Below are 18,749 nucleotides of genomic sequence, written 5' to 3' on the forward strand. Positions count from 1 at the left end.
AAAAAAAAAATTGCACTACATACAGGGGGTCTCTGAGGCCCCATATTGGAGTCAACTGGACCACGATATGTTTTTCATCAAATTGCAGAAATAACCCTGATTTAAGCGCATTGAAAGTCCCAAGAAGGGACTCGAAAGTCGCCAAAAAATTGGAAAGCTCCGAGTGAGTTTATTATCTTGCCAGATGTGTGCTGGTTGCCACTGACGGACAGCGCGATAAGGACGACCTGGCTAGGGTCGTATACCGAGTCCGTCGTGTCCGTATTTATAATCTTATGAATTCACGTATTTTAACATGAATGTATACGTTGCAACAGTTGTGGTGACATGGAAGTTCATTTACTCTGCAATGGTTGCATTATCAAAGCCTTGAAATATTGATGATATTAAATTTATGCTTGGACTTCATGTGTGTAATCTATTTGATTCTTAGTATTAGGAGGGAAAATCTATTTCGGTCAAGATTACCGTACCTTGTGATTAACTAACGATTATGAAACAAATGAATGACCCTAGAAATTGATTCATACCCTGCAAGACTCATTTCGCGTTTTGAACATCTTTTTGACCTTCGGTTACAGAGTCAACTGTCTTAGTGAAAAATAATTATCCACATATCACGTATTCGTATAAATATTCGACATTAACAAATTATTTTGACTTCAAGTAGTAAGTCAACGTTTCAAAGACATCGATTACTTCAGCAGTCAGTAATAAATAAACTTTTTTTCCAAAACTATTGAGCACTCTTTCAGTCGAGTTGTTTATCTAACAAATTTCTAACGTCGAGTACTGTTACTGGGAACATCCTGAAGTGTACGTGTACTAATGACTTCTTGCCACCATGATGTAGAGAGTTTAGCTGATCTTGTTCTGTCCGAACTGTTGAAATCAACACTTATGATGCCGTACAATTCTCTGTAAATAAATACAATCAAGGATTTGACAATATTACAACACCATTCAGAAAAATTATTTGATACAAGAAAATATACCCACGTGTAGCCAGCATTCCACTCAAAATTGTCCAGAAGTGACCAAATGGTGTACGCCATAACATTGCAGCCGTCATCATTGATGGCTGTGAGCATCTCGCTGATGTATTCGTAATGATAACTGATGCGTTCATAGTCTTCCAATTCACCGCTATCAGGATATCCATTTTCGAAAACATACAACGGTGGGTTATTGTACTGGTCTCGAATCATACGCAAAACATTACCGAATCCTTCTGGCAATACCTGTAAACCAATTAAATTACTTCAGCAAAATGGAATTGAAGCGGTTGTAAATTCGTAATAATCATAGTTTTTCTAATACTTACGTATATCCAAAAAGCACTGCTAGTTGACCAACTGGAATTGGTAGATTTGATTATTCCACTATCCCTAGTATATATGCCAAGCTCTTCGGCTGTGTCAAATATGGGCATAACTGACGTGTAGTGATTAAGACCGAAAAAGTCTGTTGTTCCACTGTAAAATAATTGCTATAAAAAGTCACGATTCAACTACGTTTATTATGACTAAATTTCGACCGGATACGAACTTTATGTACTCTATCCACTCCTGTGAAAATTCGGGTAGACGTGAAAATGGGTAATTTTCTAGCGCACTGATGTTGGCCACTCTCGTTTTTACGATTTCTGGATAGTCTCCAACATAAATGGGATGCATAATCCAGCCGCAATCGAACTGAAAGTGTTGTTCGATGGATTCTTCGGTTACGTTGTCCCCTGGGACCCACCCGGTCGCGGACGCCAGCATTCCTATTTGGCCTTGTTGCGTCGCCCGGAACTCATCATCGTACAGATGATACGCTGTCGCATGGGCTTTCAAAGAATTGTGAACGCACAGGTAGTGGCCCATATTTTCTAATACCTTTCCTGAATTGAAATTTGATGACATCAGTATCCGTGATAAAATTTCCCGATATGCCCTGATATGGTCAGATATGAATCGTCTAGTCAGGCCTGATATGAAAATTGGCCACATCTGGCCTTATAGCGACAGATTAGACTATATACCACTATATCTAAATTTTTTTCACAATTATAGAACGTAGGCGTGCACCTTACTCAACAACGGCACGCAACACAATACACTCACAACCTGAACTCAGTACAATACACTATACAGATCTACCGATTCAGACTCTGGATAACTTATTATAAAACAATTCTTCTCTAAATCTGCATTAGGAAGATGGACTTGATTTTTGAAAGTTGAAATTATAGAGAATAGAAAAATGTTTTTCAGTTGAATTTTTATTATTCTTGATCAATTGGAACATGAAAAAAACAGAGTTTCTTTTTACCAGGGATGACTTCATGTGACTTGATATGGACATGTATACACTGATATTGTCATACAACTCTATATCAGAAGATATTTCACCGGAATATACAAAATGTCATTTATTAAAAATTGATTGTTTATCAAAATTTTTTGATATGACTATATATTTAAATATAGGGACAATCGACTTTTCTTACGATTATTAGTATTTTGTGAAAAATTTGATGTTTTGAAAAGGAAAATCGATTGTCTTGACGATCATTAGTATTTCGTAAAAATTTCGATATTTTACCACAGAACACTTGAGGAACTTCACGAAAAATATGATGTTTTATGTTTTTGAGCCATTATTTCGTAATGAAATATAAAAAAATTGTGGAAATCTAGTCAGATATAGCCATATCGATTTACATATAATTTTCAGCCGTGACAACATATGGGACCTATCAAACTGTATATGGGCTTATCAGAAAATTTTTGAAGGGTATATCACACAGAATTTGAACTTTCTTTTAATAAAGAGTAGTCATCGTACCTGGAGCTGCTGCAGTAGTTGAGTTATATCCATTTTCGCAAGATATTTTTGGCTCGTTCATCGTGATGAAGGTTTTCACCATGGGTCCCAATTCCTCGAAAATAACTCTCGCGTAATCAGTGTACCACTCGACCATCAATTCGTTTGTCCATCCACCCAAATCTTCAAGAATCTGTGGGTGGTCCCAGTGATATATTGTCACGACGGGCTCAATACCGTTATCAATCAGAGCTTGGGTTAAATTTTTGTAATATTGAAGCCCATCCTCGCTGACTTCGTTGGCAAAACCGTTTGGAAGTATGCGTGCCCAGCTTACCGAAAACCGGTAAAAATCCACCTGAAAAATTAAACGTTTGGAATGTGTAACATCAATGTTATATGGAGATGGTCGTCTTCTGACATTGTCCGCATCACAATTTTGGCAGCTACTTCCCAAACGGCTAGAAAAGAAAGTACTTGGTTGCGGGTTGTTCGCCTTATTGAAGTGCTAACGCACACCTGTCAGCTGGGTTCTACTTCTTAAGATTAGCCATCTCCAAATACAAAGACGATAGAATGTTGAATGTGATTCACAGAAGTTTGGCAGTTTAAGGCTGATAGAATAGTTTAAATGATGTTCGACCAGTATATGGTGAATGAACGAACGGATCTTTGGGCGAAGACGAATTTGGGCAGGTGAGTCAAAAGGCGATCCGTAACCTGTCTTGGACACTCTTTACAAGCCTGTCACCAAGGAGTCCAGCGCTCGATTCACCGTATAGCCCGTTGGGTGACTTGGTGGAAAAGATCATGGTGAGTCTATCCTCTCCGAGGCTGGTGAACTCGTGGATCCCTTCTTACTCCAGTGGCAAGCCGCGAACGAGCTTGTGAACTGGCCTTCTGGACCTTGGTGAGAACTTTTTTCAGCCGCCTCGTCGTTATTAACTGGTATTCGGCTGTCAAGGTTTTCCTCAGGTCGGCTCGGTTGGTCTGTCACCGTGGAATTTGGGCTTTGGTCGGAGCTACTGGGGAATCGGGCGCTGTTAACCCCTGGCGTGGCGTTGCACAACCAGGTGCGAGTTTGGGAAATTAAATGGACCACCTTTCAATTCACTTGCTAAGGTTCGTGCCGGCTGCCTACGGAATTTGCTGATGCCACAGCAGGATTACTGGGTCATCCGCGGTCGTCGGGCGATGGAACTGAAGACTCAATCGTAACAGTAACATCGGCAGTCACAGGTATTTAAACTTACTCCCAGGTCTTTCAACCATTGTACATCTTCTTCATATTTATGGTAGGAGTCGCAGGCTATATCCCCATTACTTCCGTCTGTGATGTATCCCGGATTGTCGTGTGTGAACCGATCCCAAATGCTTTCTGCTTTGTCTACATTTATGGCATAACAAAACATTATGGATGAAGAATCAGTTTTTATTTGATGAAAACAAATACTGAATACTCACCACTTACGTTCCAGGCTCCTTCGATTTGGTAGGCTGAGGTGGCAACACCAATTGTGAAATTCTCAGGAAAACTGAGTGTAGCGGCTTGACATTCTTTTACCCTGGGAAATACACCGAATTAGAATATTCTTTAATTAGAAAATGAAGCAGCAATTGCACTTACCCTGCAAAAATCACACAGAAAATCACAATCTTCCACTTATGTGTCATTACAAAAATTTGATATTGCATTAATAGGACTTGAGATGATTATTCGTTAGCAAATAGCTCGCTTTTTCAATTCGAAGTCTTTTCATCAACACTTTTATATTCCCCTACCCGATTTCCCAATCTAATCAGAACGAAAATGTACGTTCTAATTCGACAACTTAAGTGGCAACTGATTGCTGTCGCATGTATAGCTATACTTTGCCAAAAACTACTTGATATTTCGCTTGTTATCTGGGAAGGGATACTAAATGTGATAAGTGAAACCAGTTTTTGTATCAATGGCAAGTTTTCAAGTATTGTGCGGTAGATAAATCTGTCAAATGTTATCGTCAGACGGCCAAGGGTGATGATTTAGAAGAAGGTCTGGCAAAACATTGTCCTCGGAATAATTGTTCCGTACTACAGCTTGATAAAGTTCATTTATGCAGATGCATAAATCTTGAACGTGGTGAAGCTAATTTGTAAACCCTCTGTGAATAAGAATGGAGTGGAAGTCTTCTGAGTGGTTGCTTTATTTAAAACTGTTTATTTAACTTTACAACCTCATTTCATTGCTGGCATTGTATGTACAAATTAATCACCAATTCGAAACGTAAGGATTATGGTAGTGCAGCAAAGACTCATACAGAAGATATCTCAGGTCGTTTTCTCCGATTTGATTTCGTTTGTGATATTTTATATTAAACTAAACACTAAGCGTCACATTTTATTTTTTTTATTTCTGCCATCAAACACTTTGAGCGGGTTGAACCACCCTCCAAAGTGAGGCATATCAAGGGGTGATTTCGCCCCTACATAAATAATCTTTGATAAATTTGTTAAAGTAACCTTTGATATCGTCATTTTAAAATTTCATTTGTCTCCATTCGTCAGTGCAGTCAACTAATCCATGATATTTTACATATCGAGCGTATGTTCTATGGGCTAGCTCGACGGTGGTGTAATGATTCAGTCCAAAGTAGTCGGCAGTTCCTCTGCGTGAAAAAGAACAAGACATTGAAGTAAATACGCCTAGGAATGAGACGGACTTTTCATCTGCCCAGGAAATTGAAGATTAGGTATTGTTGTGATATACAAGTTCATTCACTCTGCAATGGTTGCATTATCAAAGCATCGGCATATCGATAATATTAAATTTATGTTTTGACTTTCCGCCTGTAATCTATTTATTTCGTAGTATCGGGAGGTAAAATTCACTTCGTTCGAGAATTCCATACGTCGTAATCAACTAATGACGATAATACAAATGAATGACCGTAGATTCGTACTTCATTCGTACCTTGCAAGACTAATTTCGCTTTTTGAATATCTTTATGATCTTTGTTAAAAAAAAGTCTGCTGTCTGGGTGAAAAATATTTACGTATACAAAATACGCTGCGTCCGTCGCATTTGTGTTCCGCAATAAATGAATAGACCTGTATATTAAGTGCATTTTGTTGATTTGAGAATCGAAACTCGAGATAATGCAATATTCATACACTCGTTATTTATATATTTATATTGGTATCAATATGATAACGATATCAAGCTAAAAACGCTAATGGGATAAATGATATATTTTGTTTATTGGTTCAGGAAGCTTAATATTAAGTATTGGTGTGACATCGAAGTCCATTTACTCTGCAATGGTTGCGTTATCAAATCCTCGGTAATTTTTTTTTTTATGAATTATACCTCGAAGGTTAATCATTCGAGTCTTTCAGTCACTTCGCGGGAAATTTAGTGAAATATAACTTGCTCGGGCGTAAAACATCTCACGGAGCAGAGGGAAAAGCCCGAGCAAGCCAGATAGTGAAAGCAAATTCATCGAACAGAAAGCGCATCGCATATAAATACATCAAGGTAAGGACAACCCGCGATCAATCTTGATTTCTAGATCAATTCTCGCCACCTAAGAGAACTCTCTTACTTTAGTCCACTTTTAGATCACCTCCGACGAGCAGATCATGTGATTCGTCCAGGTGATGCCCCCTGACTAGCTTGATGAGCTAGTCGAACAATTGGTTAGTGGCTCTAAGAGTCGAAACCTTGTGCTAACGCAGCCTGATACATGGAATACCAAAACCGAGAGTGGACACAATATAGGGAGACCTGATCGAGTGAACGGCGAGTTATGAATGGAAAGACGCGCCAAGACGCGCTCGTCCGCACTCGCTCACTGCCGAAACTCATCTGCCGAAATTCGCGCGCTCGCGGTTATCGGATTGCGAAGCGGCACCCGCCCGCCCCCTGGTTTTTAGTGCTGGAACTAGATTCTAACTAAGCACTGCGTCTATAACCACGTAGATCGCCAAAGGCGCGAACAGTGTTCATAATATTGAATTCATGCTTGGACTTTACGTGTGTAATATATTTAATTCTGAGTATTGGAAAGGAAAATTTATTTTGTTCGAGATTGGTGTATGACGTAATTAACTAATGAAGATCATACGGATGAATGACCCTGGAAATTTATTCATACCCTGCAAGACTCATTTAGATTTATGAATATTTTTTTGACTTTCGGTAGCTGAGTCTGTTGTCTTATTGTTAATGAAAAAATGTTATCTACGTTATCTAACATTGAATCTTAACAGATTGTTTGCACTTTAATTTGATCATTGAATGTTTGAAAGGCATCGATTACCACAGCAGTCAGTAATAAATAAACTTCTTTTTCAAAACTATTAAGCATTCTTTCAGTCGAGCTGTTTATTTACTGAATTTCTAACGTCGAGTACTGTTGCTGGGAACATCTTGAAGTGTACGTGTACTAATGACTTCTTGCCACCATGATGTAGAGAGTTTAGCTGATCTTGTTCTGTCCGAACTGTTGAAATCAACACTTATGATGCCGAATAATTCTCTGTAAATAAATACAATCAAGGATTTGACAGTATTAGAACATCATTCAGAAAAATTATTTGATACAAGAAAATATACCCACGTGTAGCCAGCATTCCACTCAAAATTGTCCAGAAGTGACCAAATGGTGTACGCTACAACATTGCAGCCGTCATCGTTGATGGCTGCGAGCATCTCGCTGACGTATCCGTAATAATAACTGATTCGTTCATAGTCTTCCAATTCGCCAGTGTCAGAATATCCATTTTCGAAAACATACAACGGTGGGTTATTGTACTGGTCTCGAATCATACGCAAAAGATTACCGAATCCTTCTGGCAATACCTGTGAACCAATTAAATTACTTCAGCGAAACAAAATTGAAGCAGTTGTGAATTCGTAATATTGATAGTTCTGGTAATACTTACGTATAACCATGAAGAACTGCCAGTTGACCAACTGGAATTGGTAGATTTGATTATTCCACTGTCCCTAGTATATATGCCAAGCTCTTCGGCTGTGTCAAATATAGGCATACTTGACGTGTAGTGATTAAGACCGAAAAAGTCTGTTGTTCCACTGTAAAATAATTGCTATAAAAAGTCACGATTCAACTACGTTTATTATGAATAAATTTCGACCGGATACGAACTTTATGTACTCTATCCACTCCTGTGAAAATTCGGGTAGACGTGAAAATGGGTAATTTTCTAGCGCACTGATGTTGGCCACTCTCGTTTTTACGATTTCTGGATAGTCTCCAACATAAATGGGATGCATAATCCAGCCGCAATCGAACTGAAAGTGTTGTTCGATGGATTCTTCGGTTACGTTGTCCCCTGGCACCCAACCGGTACAGGGCGTCAGTATTCCTATTTGGCCTTGTTGCGTCGCCCGGAATTCATCGTCGTACATATGATACGCTGTCGCATGGGCTTTCAGAGAATTGTGAACGCACAGGTAGTGGCCCATATTTTCTAATGTTTTTCCTGAATTGGAATTCAATGCAATTAGTTCTTCGTCAAGATTTGAACTCCCTTTTAATAACGGATGGTCATCGTACCTGGAGCTTTCTTAGTAGTCGAGTTGTATCCCTGTTCGCAATATATTTTCGGCTCGTTGATTGTGATGAAGGTTTTCACCATGGGTCCCAATTCCTCGAAAATAACTCTGGCGTAATCAGCGTACCACTCGACCATCAATTCGTTTGTCCATCCACCCAAATCTTCGAGAATCTGTGGGTGGTCCCAGTGATATATGGTCACGACGGGCTCAATACCGTTATCAATCAGAGCTTGGGTTAAATTTTTGTAATATTGAAGCCCATCCTCGCTGACTTCGTTGGCAAAACCATTTGGAAGTACGCGTGACCAGCTGACCGAAAAGCGGTAGAAATCCAGCTGAAAAGTTTAAGTGTCTAATCAATTTTGTTTCACAGATTATTTCAAGTATTTTCACACTCACCCCTAAATTTTTGACCCATTGCACGTCTTCTTCATATTTATGATAAGAGTCACAGGCGACATCTCCCGTACTTCCATCTGCTATGATTTCTGGTTTGTTGTGTGTGAACCAATCCCAAACGTTTTCCCCTTTATCTGGAATACATTGATGAAACATTCTAGTTTCTGATGAACAAGAACCTGACAATGCCGTAAGTACAGAAGTTGAATACTCACCGCTGACGTTCCAGGCCCCTTCTATTTGGTAAGACGAAGATGCAGCACCAATCAAAAAATTTTCAGGAAAACTCAGATTTGCACCCCAACACTGGAATACTCTGTGGAAATTCCAAAATTAGAATAATGTGCTGCGACCAAAAAATATTGGGAAAACTTACTCCCCGAATATTAAACAATAAGTAACAAATGTCCATAATTCGTTCATGAGTAGGCTGCAGTATTCCATTCACAGCATTCAACATACCACACGTGAACATTTATATTCATATGAAGTCTATTTAACTGGATCGATTGTGAAATTATAAATACAGCATGTATTGTATATAAGCCGAATCTTGAGATTATCGACTCCTTTACAACCGTTGAATTCTGTACATATCATATTTCATAGAATAATACATATAATACCATCAGTCACTGCATTTTATTCAAATCGTAAATTTATGAGATCTTTTATGATATCTAACACTCGCCAGTACCAACGATCTGGTGTCACGGACTTTTATTGGTAAGATAGTGTAATACCAAAGCATTTATGACTTCTAGAATTTGTTGGCTCATTATTAAAATTATCTCTGTAACCTTACGTTCGAATTCAGTACTCTAATTACGATGTTATCACAGTGTACTGAAAATGAGTGAGATTATTATTGAGAAAAATATTCATTCATCCGCAATAGGGTATTAAAGAAATATTATCTGGATCTATGGATTAATCTCTCAAGATTTTATTGAATACTTTTGTTGCGTCTTCCTACTAGTAAATATTCGTCAAGACTGACGAACTGAGGCGCTGAACAAGAATCGGTTATTCATTCGTACCGATCATTCTATACAGTTATATAATAGTAATCTCTACTGTATACGAAGACTATATGCTGAACCTAAACTGTTTATGTTCATATTATGCTCATCATCATGTATACATATGAAACCAACAGGTATAACAGAAAAATAAATTTGGTATAAAAATCGGTGTAACTATTCTGTTGGTTGAGATGCACCGGTGCTCACGAGGTAGGCTAACGGGTGCTGTTGGCAGTTGGAACACTTTGAAGTGTCCGGGTGCTGATGACCTCTTGCCACCATGTCGTGGAAAGCTTTGCTGATCGAGTTCTATTCGAACTGTCGAAGTCCACTCCAACGATACCAAATAATTGCCTGTAAATCAACATCAATGTAAAGATTTTTTCCAGTTATACCGTGCTTAAGAATTATCTTGAAAAACGACGGACGTGTAACCAGCTGTCCATTCGAACTCGTCCAGAAATGACCAAGCTGTGTATTTCACAACGTTGCAGCCATCATCAACGGCTGAGAGTAACTCGGTAAGATATTCGTAGTAATAGCTGATCCGGCTATAATCGTCCGATTCCCCAGTGTCAGGATATCCGTTTTCCAGGACCCATACTGGCGGATTATTGTATGTGTCTCGAATCTTGCGTAGTAGGTTACCGAATCCGGCTGGTACAACCTAAAAACGGATTTGATCAGTACGGTTTTATGATCGGAAGTGTGTATCATAGGACTGTTCGAAAGATAATTACGTATAACCACGCAGCACTGCCAAGGGACCAACTTTCATTAGCAGACGCAATTACACCACTATCTATCGTGTATATACCAAGATCCTCGTCTGAATCAAATACTGGCAAGCAAGACGTGTAGTGATTCAGGCCAAAGAAATCTGCGGTTCCACTGTTAAATTAAAACGTTTGTGAAACAATCTACCTGAACACCTAATCACATGAATTTTAGAAGTATTTGATCAAATACTCACTTAATGTACTTAATCCAATCATCGGAAAATTCTGGCAAACGTGAAAATGGATAACCTTGGAGAGCACTTATGTTGGCTATTCTAGTCTTCATTATTTCTGGGTAATCCCCAACAAATATTGGGTTCATTACCCAACCACAATTGAATTGAAAATATCTATCAATAGATTCGTCGGTCACGTTGCCCCCTGGGATCCAACCGTTACATTGTGGCACGATGCCTATTTGACCATTCTGAGTCGATCTGAACTCATCGTCGTACATGTGATACACTGTCGCGTGAGCTTTCAAAGAGTTGTGCATGCATATATAGTGCCCCATGTTTTCCAATTCTTTACCTGTTTGAAAATGTTACTGCAGAGAGCCTTCCATCATCCAATATGTTATGCTAAGCTAGTGGTGATGAGCGCTTTACCTGGAGCAAAATAAATGCCGTTGTATCCAACGGAGCAGTAGGATTCTGGTTCGTTAATTGTGACGAAGGTTTTAACCAGAGGTCCCAATTCCTTGAAAATGATTCTGGCGTAGTCAGCGTACCACGTCACCATCAACTCGTTGGTCCATCCTCCTAAATCTTCAAGAATCTTTGGATGTTCCCAGTGATATATTGTTACGACGGGCTCAATACCGTTATCAATTAGAGCTTGGATTAAATTTTTGTAATATTGAAGCCCATCCTCGCTGACTTCGTTTGCAAAACCGTTTGGAAGTATGCGTGCCCAGCTTACCGAAAACCGGTAAAAATCCACCTGAAAGATTGATTGTTTAGAATATTTAATATCAATTTTACGTAGGGACAATCATCTCCTGACATCGTCTGCATCACAATTTTGATAGGTACCTTCCGAGCGGCTAGAAAAGTACCTGATTGGTGGCTTTTTGCCTTGTTGAAGTGCTAAGGTACACCTGTAGGCTGGGTTCAGATTCCTAAGACTGCTGAACAATAGCACAGCGCAAGACTCGTGGCCAGGATTGGAGTTCGGATTACGTTTTCCAATACGAAGTTTATTCCAATTATTTTTCCAATATGAAGATAGGTACATATCTCCAAAGTATATGTAACCATCTCCAAATGCAAAGATGATACAACGTTGAATGTGATTTAACAGAACTTTTGTAATCTAAGGCCAATGAAATGATTTAAATAATATTTGACCAGCAGATGGTAAATGAACTAACGGACTGGGCGACTGAGATGGAGACTCGATCGTAACAACAACATCGGCAGTCAAAATCATTCAACTTACTCCCAGGTCTTTCAACCATTGTACATCTTCTTCATATTTATGGTAGGAGTCACAGGCTATATCCCCATTACTTCCGCCTGCGATGCGATCCGGATAATTGTGTGTGTACCAATCCCAAACGCTTTCTGCTTTATCTACATTTATGGCATAAAAAACATTGTGCGTGAAAAACCAGTTTGGATTTACTGAAAACAAATACAAATACTGAATACTCACCACTTACGTTCCAGGCTCCTTCGATTTGGTAGGACGAGGTGGCAACGCCGAATGTGAAATTCTCAGGAAAACTGAGACTAGCGGCTTGACATTCTTTTAACCTGGGAAAACTACCAGATTAGAATACTCCACTTTAATTGGGAAATGAAGCAGCAATTGCACTTACCCTGCAAAGATTACACAGAAAATTACAATCTTCCACTTATGTGTCATTATTGAAATGTAATATTCGATTGATAAAACTTGAGGTGATTATTCGTTAGCAAGTGGCTCGTTTCCTGAAATTCTGAATGGTTTCATCAAGACCTGGCAATTCCCCTACTCGATTTCTCCATCTTATCAGTATATAAAGGCACGTTCTGATTTGTTAACTTATGGACAACTAATTGGTGTCGTATATATCTCTATATTTTGTCAGGAATCAATTGGTATCACTTTTGTTATCCGGGAATCGAAACTGAATGTGATAGCTAAATCTTGTGTTTGCACAAATGACAAGTGTAAAAATATTGTGCGGTAGATAGATCCGTCAGATGTTATCGTTGGACGGCCGAGAGTGACGATTTGTATTCCTCAAAAAAAATAGTATAATCCTTAAGACTCCTGCATCAGCGAAAATAACTGGAGTTTATTTTGAAAGTAAATACCGCAACTAGATAATGGAATAAGGAAGGAAATTATTAATCTGCCTAAAAACGGACTTCAAATTAGCTTAAGAAATAAAATCATAAATACTGTCCCTACGTAACCGAACGAGGAAGAAGACGGTCTGGCAAATATTGTGCTTGGTATGATTGTCTCGTGCTACAGCTTGATAAAGTTCATTTCTGCAGATGCATGAATCTTGAACATTGTGAAACTAGTTCGTAACTCTGTGTGAATAAGAATAGAGCGAAAGTCTTCTGAGTGATTGCTTTATTTGAAATCATTAATTCAACTTCAAAACCTCATTTCTTCACTGACATTGTGTCTATAAATCAATCATATGAGCGGATCCACGTCACTTCACTAAAAAAAAAACCGTCAAGTCACGGATCTTTGCGCCATTTGAAATATCCGTAGTACTATGTAAAAAAAAAAAAAAATTTCAAGGATTTTGAATTTTTTTCAAAAATGGCCGAGTTCGAGCTATGTAAAGTTTTGTATACCACTGTTGCACTGCTATGTTTGAAAATTCATATCTCCGAAAGTATACATCGGAGCGGACTGATCCTACAATCGTTCTGTTCGTAAAAGAATGCGCTTCGATAAAAAAAAAATTATTTGAAAAAAAAACATTTCTTTCAATATTTTTTTACCGTTTTTTTTTTGATTTTGCTGCCATTTCCGCGGGACTAACAACAATTCATGGAGATAATTTTTTTCGGATACCTGTATCCTTCTTCTTTAATCCTAAAAAAAAAAATTGATGAAGAAGTTGCCAGGGCTGGAGAAAAAAAATGAAACGTCTCGTCGCGCGTCACCGCGCGCGCCGGTCCACGTCAGCGCTACTCCCGCGAACTCGGTGTGTTGTGTATATGTATATGTATCGAAGTGAGGAGGTCAGTCACATAATTCCAGGTCAAAGAAGCTGCATAACCGTTGAAAGAAATGGTGAAAAAATATCGGTTCAGAAGCATCTGATGTTGAATAATTTGAAAGAATTGTATCGATTATTCCGTGATCGTTATCCGGGTAAAAAAATCGGTGTTTGTAAATTTGCAGAGTTGGTGAATTTTTAGTAGTATGCGATTTCACTGAGAATTATGCATTTGTTGTACAAGATTCCACGCAAGGGTTTCACTAGACCAATAATCAGGTGACTATTCATCCAATCGTGGTTTACCATAAAATTTACGCCGACGACCAGTTGAGACATTTTAGTTTTGTGATAATTTCAGAGCATCTGAAACATAATACAGTCGCGGTTCATTTATTTCAAAAAAAGTTGATCAACTTTATCAGAGAGAAGTTTCAAAATTCGATTCCTATAGAGAAAATAATTTATTTCTCCGATGGAGCAGCTTCCCAATATTAGAACAAAAAGAAATTTCATAAACATAACACATCACTTCGAAGACTTTCAATGCGAAGCCGAATGGTATTTTTTTGCTACATCACATGGAAAATGGCCGTGTGATGGTGTTGGTGGAACTGTTAAGAGATTAGCTTTGCGTACGAGTTTACAACTGATTGGCAATTCCGATCCTATCCAAACACCGCTGGATCTGTATAATTGGGCAGGTTCTTATTTTCGGAGCATATCTTTTGCGTACTGTACGTCTGCAGAATATCAAGCGGAAGAATCTATTTCACAAAATCGATTCGATAAAGCCTTGACAGTTCGTGGCACTCTAAAATTACATGCGGTTATTCCAGTATCTCATAAACTCATCAAAACAAAATTATTTTCCGCATCAGAAAAGTTTGATTCGACGAAAATTATGAATTAATTTTAAATAGAGGTTGGCTACTAAGCGTTATCCTGCGAATCATCGCTGAAAATATCGGCCCTTTTCAGAGCCACCAACATATTGCAAGATTATCTATCAGTCATGTAACACAAACTGAGTGAAATAGAATTAAACCCAATTTCAGCACAGGAGTGCTCAACGAACCATAACCGTACTGGAATTCTCAGAACAGGTATACAGTTTAACTCCAAGAAAGGATGACCAGTGGACGGATACTTGAGGGCTAGGGTGGTTAATATCTATTTCCGTAGAATGAATAGCCCGGGTAAGTGGAAGAGCATCAAATCAAATTGAACTCCACTTTATCGTATATAATATACGCAACACACCGAATTCGCGGGAGTAGCGCTGACGTGGATCGGCGCGCGCGGTGACGCGCGACGAGACGTTTCATTTTTTTTCTCCGGCCCTTGTAACTTCTCCATCAATTTTTTTTTTTAGGATTAAAGAAGAAGGATACAGGTATCCGAAAAAAATTATCTCCATGAATTGTTGTTAGTCCCGCGGAAATGGCAGCGAAATCAAAAAAAGAAACGGTAAAATAATATTGAAAAAAATTTTTTTTTCCCAAATAAATTTTTTTTTTATCGAAGCGCATTCTTTTACGAACAGAACGATTGCAGGATCAGTCCGCTCCGATGTATACTTTCGGAGATATGAATTTTCAAACATAGCAGTGCAACAGTGGTATACAAAACTTTACATAGCTCGAACTCGGCCATTTTTGAAAAAAATTCAAAATCCTTGAAATTTTTTTTTTTTTTTACATAGTACTACGGATATTTCAAATGGCGCAAAGATCCGTGACTTGACGGTTTTTTTTTTAGTGAAGTGACGTGGATCCGCTCATATGTTTAAAACGTAAGAATTATGGTAGTGCAGCAAATACTTACAACGAAGGTATCCCACGTCGATCACTCCGATTTGATTTCTTTTGTCTTATGTTATAGTCGACTAAAAACTAAAGACACGTATTCTTTTTTTTTTTATCTGTCATTGAATACTTTAAGGCGGTGAAAACACCCTCCAGAGTAAGGCATGTCAAGGCGATTGGCATTTTTTTTCTCAATTCAGAAAATTACATTTCCCATTTCTCGTTATGAGTAGATACTTCTCTGGATCTTAAATTCAATGAGATTTAATAGCAATCACGGAGTAATTTTTAAAATTCAGGTTCTTGAATAAACAACATTTTGACTAACAACAATCAGCAATTAATATCCTATCTATAAAGGTGTTATTACTTTAAGCGGGCAGAACCCATATCGTTGTACACAACGGACGTCACAGATGTAGGAAGGGAAAATGTTTTGATTCGTTAAAAATTCTTTCGATAACATTCCTCAGAAGCACAAGTATGAAGTCTGATACTCATGATCGTTTAACTCTTTTATTATCACGTATTGATTGATCAGTCGAGTTAAATTGACCTCGAAAAAACTTGTGTCACTTGCAGATGGGTTTCACCACCTTGCAGAGGGTGCAGGCGTCTAATGAGCGTTATATTTGTTTGCTCTTCGTCACGCTGGGCTAAAACTATCCCATTTTTATACTTAAATGCTCACATTTACAATTCACATAACGTAATTGTCACCACTTTGATTTATATATCTATAATATATTCATGCCAGGGGATAATGATCGATGGTAAATTTGTTTAACGGCTAGTACTACTGGCAGTTGGAACCTTCTGAAGTGCTCGCGCGCTGAGTACTTCTTGCCACCAGGTAGCGGAAAGCTTGGTCGATCTCGTTCTGTTGGAACTATCAAAGTCCACTTGGTGAATGCCGAATAGTTTTCTGCAAGTTGAAAATGTGTAGGAAATGGACGTGGCTTAGGCTACTTTTGAAAATATACCGGAAACAAAACTCACGTGTAACCATCCGCCCATTCAAAATTGTCCATCAGTGACCAGATCGTGTAACCTTCAATATTGCAGCCATCGTCGTTGATGGCGGAGAGGACTTCGCTGAGGTGATCATAATAGTAGCTGATTCGATCATAATCATCAGATTCACCTTCGTCGGAATATCCATTTTCCATAATCCACACCGGTGGGTTGCCGTACGTATCCCTAATCATTCGTAGCAGATTACCTAATCCCTCTGGTACTACCTATACATTGGTTACATGATTTTCATGGTATGACATCAATCACCCAAATAATCACATTACAATAATCTATAAGTCGATTAATATTTACATATAACCAATCCGAACTCCCCACTGACCAACTGCTGTTAACATTTTCGATTACACCACTGTCTATCGTGTATATACCAAGGTCCTCATTTGTATCGAATACAGGTAATCGAGAGGTGTAGTAATTCAGACCGAAGAAATCTGCCGTTCCACTGTGGAATAAAACCACTGGTAAGTCATTTCTTCCACGTAAATGACGAATAATTGTTTATAAATGAGTATTTAATACGTACTTAATGTACTCTATCCAATCGTCAGTAAATTCGGGAAGACGCGAAAATGGGTAACCTTCGAGCGCACTGATGTTGGCTATTCTAGTTTTCATGATTTCTGGATAGTCCCCAGCGAAAATGGGATTCACGACCCAACCGCATTTGAATAGGAAATACTGCTCTATGGTTTCGTCGGTTACGTTGTCACCTGGGACCCATCCTCTGCAGTATGCGACTAAACCTATTTCACCATTTTGGGTTGCTCGGAATTCGTCGTCGTATATGTGATACGCTGTAGCGTGAGCCTTCAAGGTGTTGTGTATGCAAATGTAGTGCCCCATGTTTTCCAATACCTTTGCTGTACAAAAATCATAATGCAATAGATTTCTCGAAAAATAATAATCCCCAATGTTATGAATCACAGGCTCTCATACCTGGAGCAAACTCAGTATTGTTATATCCTTTTACGCAGTAGGACGTTGGCTCGTTAATTGTAATGAATCTCTTAACGTAGGGCCCCAATTTTTCGAAAATTATCCGAACATAGTCGGCGTACCATGTCACCATCATCTCGTTGGTCCATCCACCCAACTCTTCAAGAATCTCTGGATGGTCCCAGTGATAAAGTGTCACGACTGGCTCGATATCGTTAGCGATTAACAATTGGGTGAGATTCTTGTAGTACTGAATCCCATCCTCGCTGACTTCGTTTGCGAAACCATTTGGCAGTACGCGTGACCAGCTGATTGAAAACCGGTAGAAATCGACCTGAAAAATTGATCGTTAAAAGAGATTTCTTGGATTTCTTGTACTGCGTGCATTGAAACTCACGCCCAAATTCTTCAACAACGCCACGTCCACTTCGTACTGATTATAAGAATCGCAAGCCACGTCTCCATTACTTCCGTCCGCTATACTATCCGGGTAATTGTGGGTGAACCAGTCCCAAATATTTTCTCCCTTATCTGTAACAATGGAGATGATCGAATTGTTTTTGAAAAAAAATTAATACCAAGACGTATTGTAGAAAAGCTTAGTCGTTACCGCTGGTATTCCATGCCCCTTCTATTTGATAGGATGCTGTTGCGGCACCGATTGAAAAATTGCTGGGGAAAGTGAGATTTGCCGCCTGACATCTGGAAATTCTAAGAAAAGTGTCCAATTAAAATCCCGTCCCAAATCTAACTACAATATCACGTAACTTACTCTGTGAAAATTATACAGCATATTACACTTATTCCCAAATATTTCATGGTGAAAATTGTTGAGACCTCTTGCGATGTTTCAACAGGTTAGTTATCGATGAATGGCTCGGTTTCGACTCCTGCTGGGTTTTATTATCACGTAAATTTGGCACTATCTGAGATATTATCATTCTAATATCAGTAGAAATGTTTAAAGCTTAACTAATCGGTCATCTTAAGTGGATGTAGATAGTTATCTAGATTTCTTACGCTTGCCGCGAAGAGCCACCTAATCAAGGTAATGTGGTTCCTGGTTCCCCATTTCAAAGTACAGCACCTTTCTATTCCCAATTGCTACTTGAATATCGTGAGTATTATTGTACCGCATCACAATATTAGATTCGGTTGATAACTCATTTCCGGTATTAAATGTTGAGCGTAGTTCAGTGTTCAATACGGAGTTAG

The 18,749-nt window shown here is 38.7% G+C and overlaps 3 protein-coding genes across 6 annotated transcripts in view; all 3 read right to left on the reverse strand.

The window, feature by feature from the left end:
* Positions 1-540: 540 nt before the first annotated feature.
* Positions 541-3,616, reverse strand: LOC124412459 (myrosinase 1-like; the record flags this gene model as incomplete). Its single annotated transcript, XM_046892333.1, has 7 exons — positions 541-587; positions 785-918; positions 1,000-1,241; positions 1,325-1,475; positions 1,549-1,885; positions 2,833-3,169; positions 3,587-3,616. Coding segments are annotated over 7 exons (1,278 nt in total), but the record flags the coding sequence as incomplete, so codon positions are not given.
* A 3,479-nt stretch (positions 3,617-7,095) lies between these two features.
* LOC124412581 (myrosinase 1-like) overlaps positions 7,096-18,749 on the reverse strand; it is a 39,249-nt gene continuing 27,595 nt past the window's right edge. For 2 of the 3 annotated variants that reach the window (XM_046892576.1, XM_046892574.1), the window contains exons 3-8: positions 8,774-8,907; positions 8,373-8,709; positions 7,962-8,298; positions 7,738-7,888; positions 7,413-7,654; positions 7,096-7,331 (exon numbers count right to left, since the gene is read on the reverse strand). In XM_046892576.1, the coding sequence (XP_046748532.1) occupies positions 7,193-7,331; positions 7,413-7,654; positions 7,738-7,888; positions 7,962-8,298; positions 8,373-8,709; positions 8,774-8,907 (1,340 nt within the window). In that variant the 3' untranslated portion in view covers positions 7,096-7,192. Of the gene's footprint in view, positions 7,332-7,412; positions 7,655-7,737; positions 7,889-7,961; positions 8,299-8,372; positions 8,710-8,773; positions 8,908-9,923; positions 10,153-10,226; positions 10,466-10,538; positions 10,690-10,771; positions 11,109-11,185; positions 11,520-12,017; positions 12,152-12,233; positions 12,335-12,399; positions 12,508-18,749 lie in introns of those variants that run through there. The other variant, XM_046892577.1, reaches the window with a different exon arrangement.
* Positions 16,269-18,416, reverse strand: LOC124412584 (myrosinase 1-like). Of its 2 annotated transcripts, none has more exons than XM_046892581.1 (8): positions 18,307-18,416; positions 18,145-18,236; positions 17,932-18,065; positions 17,535-17,868; positions 17,122-17,458; positions 16,890-17,040; positions 16,560-16,801; positions 16,269-16,485 (listed from the first exon to the last, which is right to left on the reverse strand). In XM_046892581.1, exons 1-8 carry the CDS (start codon positions 18,351-18,353, stop codon positions 16,344-16,346), a joined length of 1,479 nt encoding a protein of 492 aa, XP_046748537.1. In that variant the 5' UTR covers positions 18,354-18,416; the 3' UTR covers positions 16,269-16,343. The 2 variants fall into 2 exon arrangements, with proteins under 2 accessions (XP_046748537.1, XP_046748536.1); XM_046892580.1 differs by having other exon boundaries at positions 18,145-18,245; positions 18,307-18,410.

This window comes from Diprion similis, chromosome 11 (genome assembly GCF_021155765.1).
Source record: "Diprion similis isolate iyDipSimi1 chromosome 11, iyDipSimi1.1, whole genome shotgun sequence".
NCBI lineage: Eukaryota > Metazoa > Arthropoda > Insecta > Hymenoptera > Diprionidae > Diprion > Diprion similis.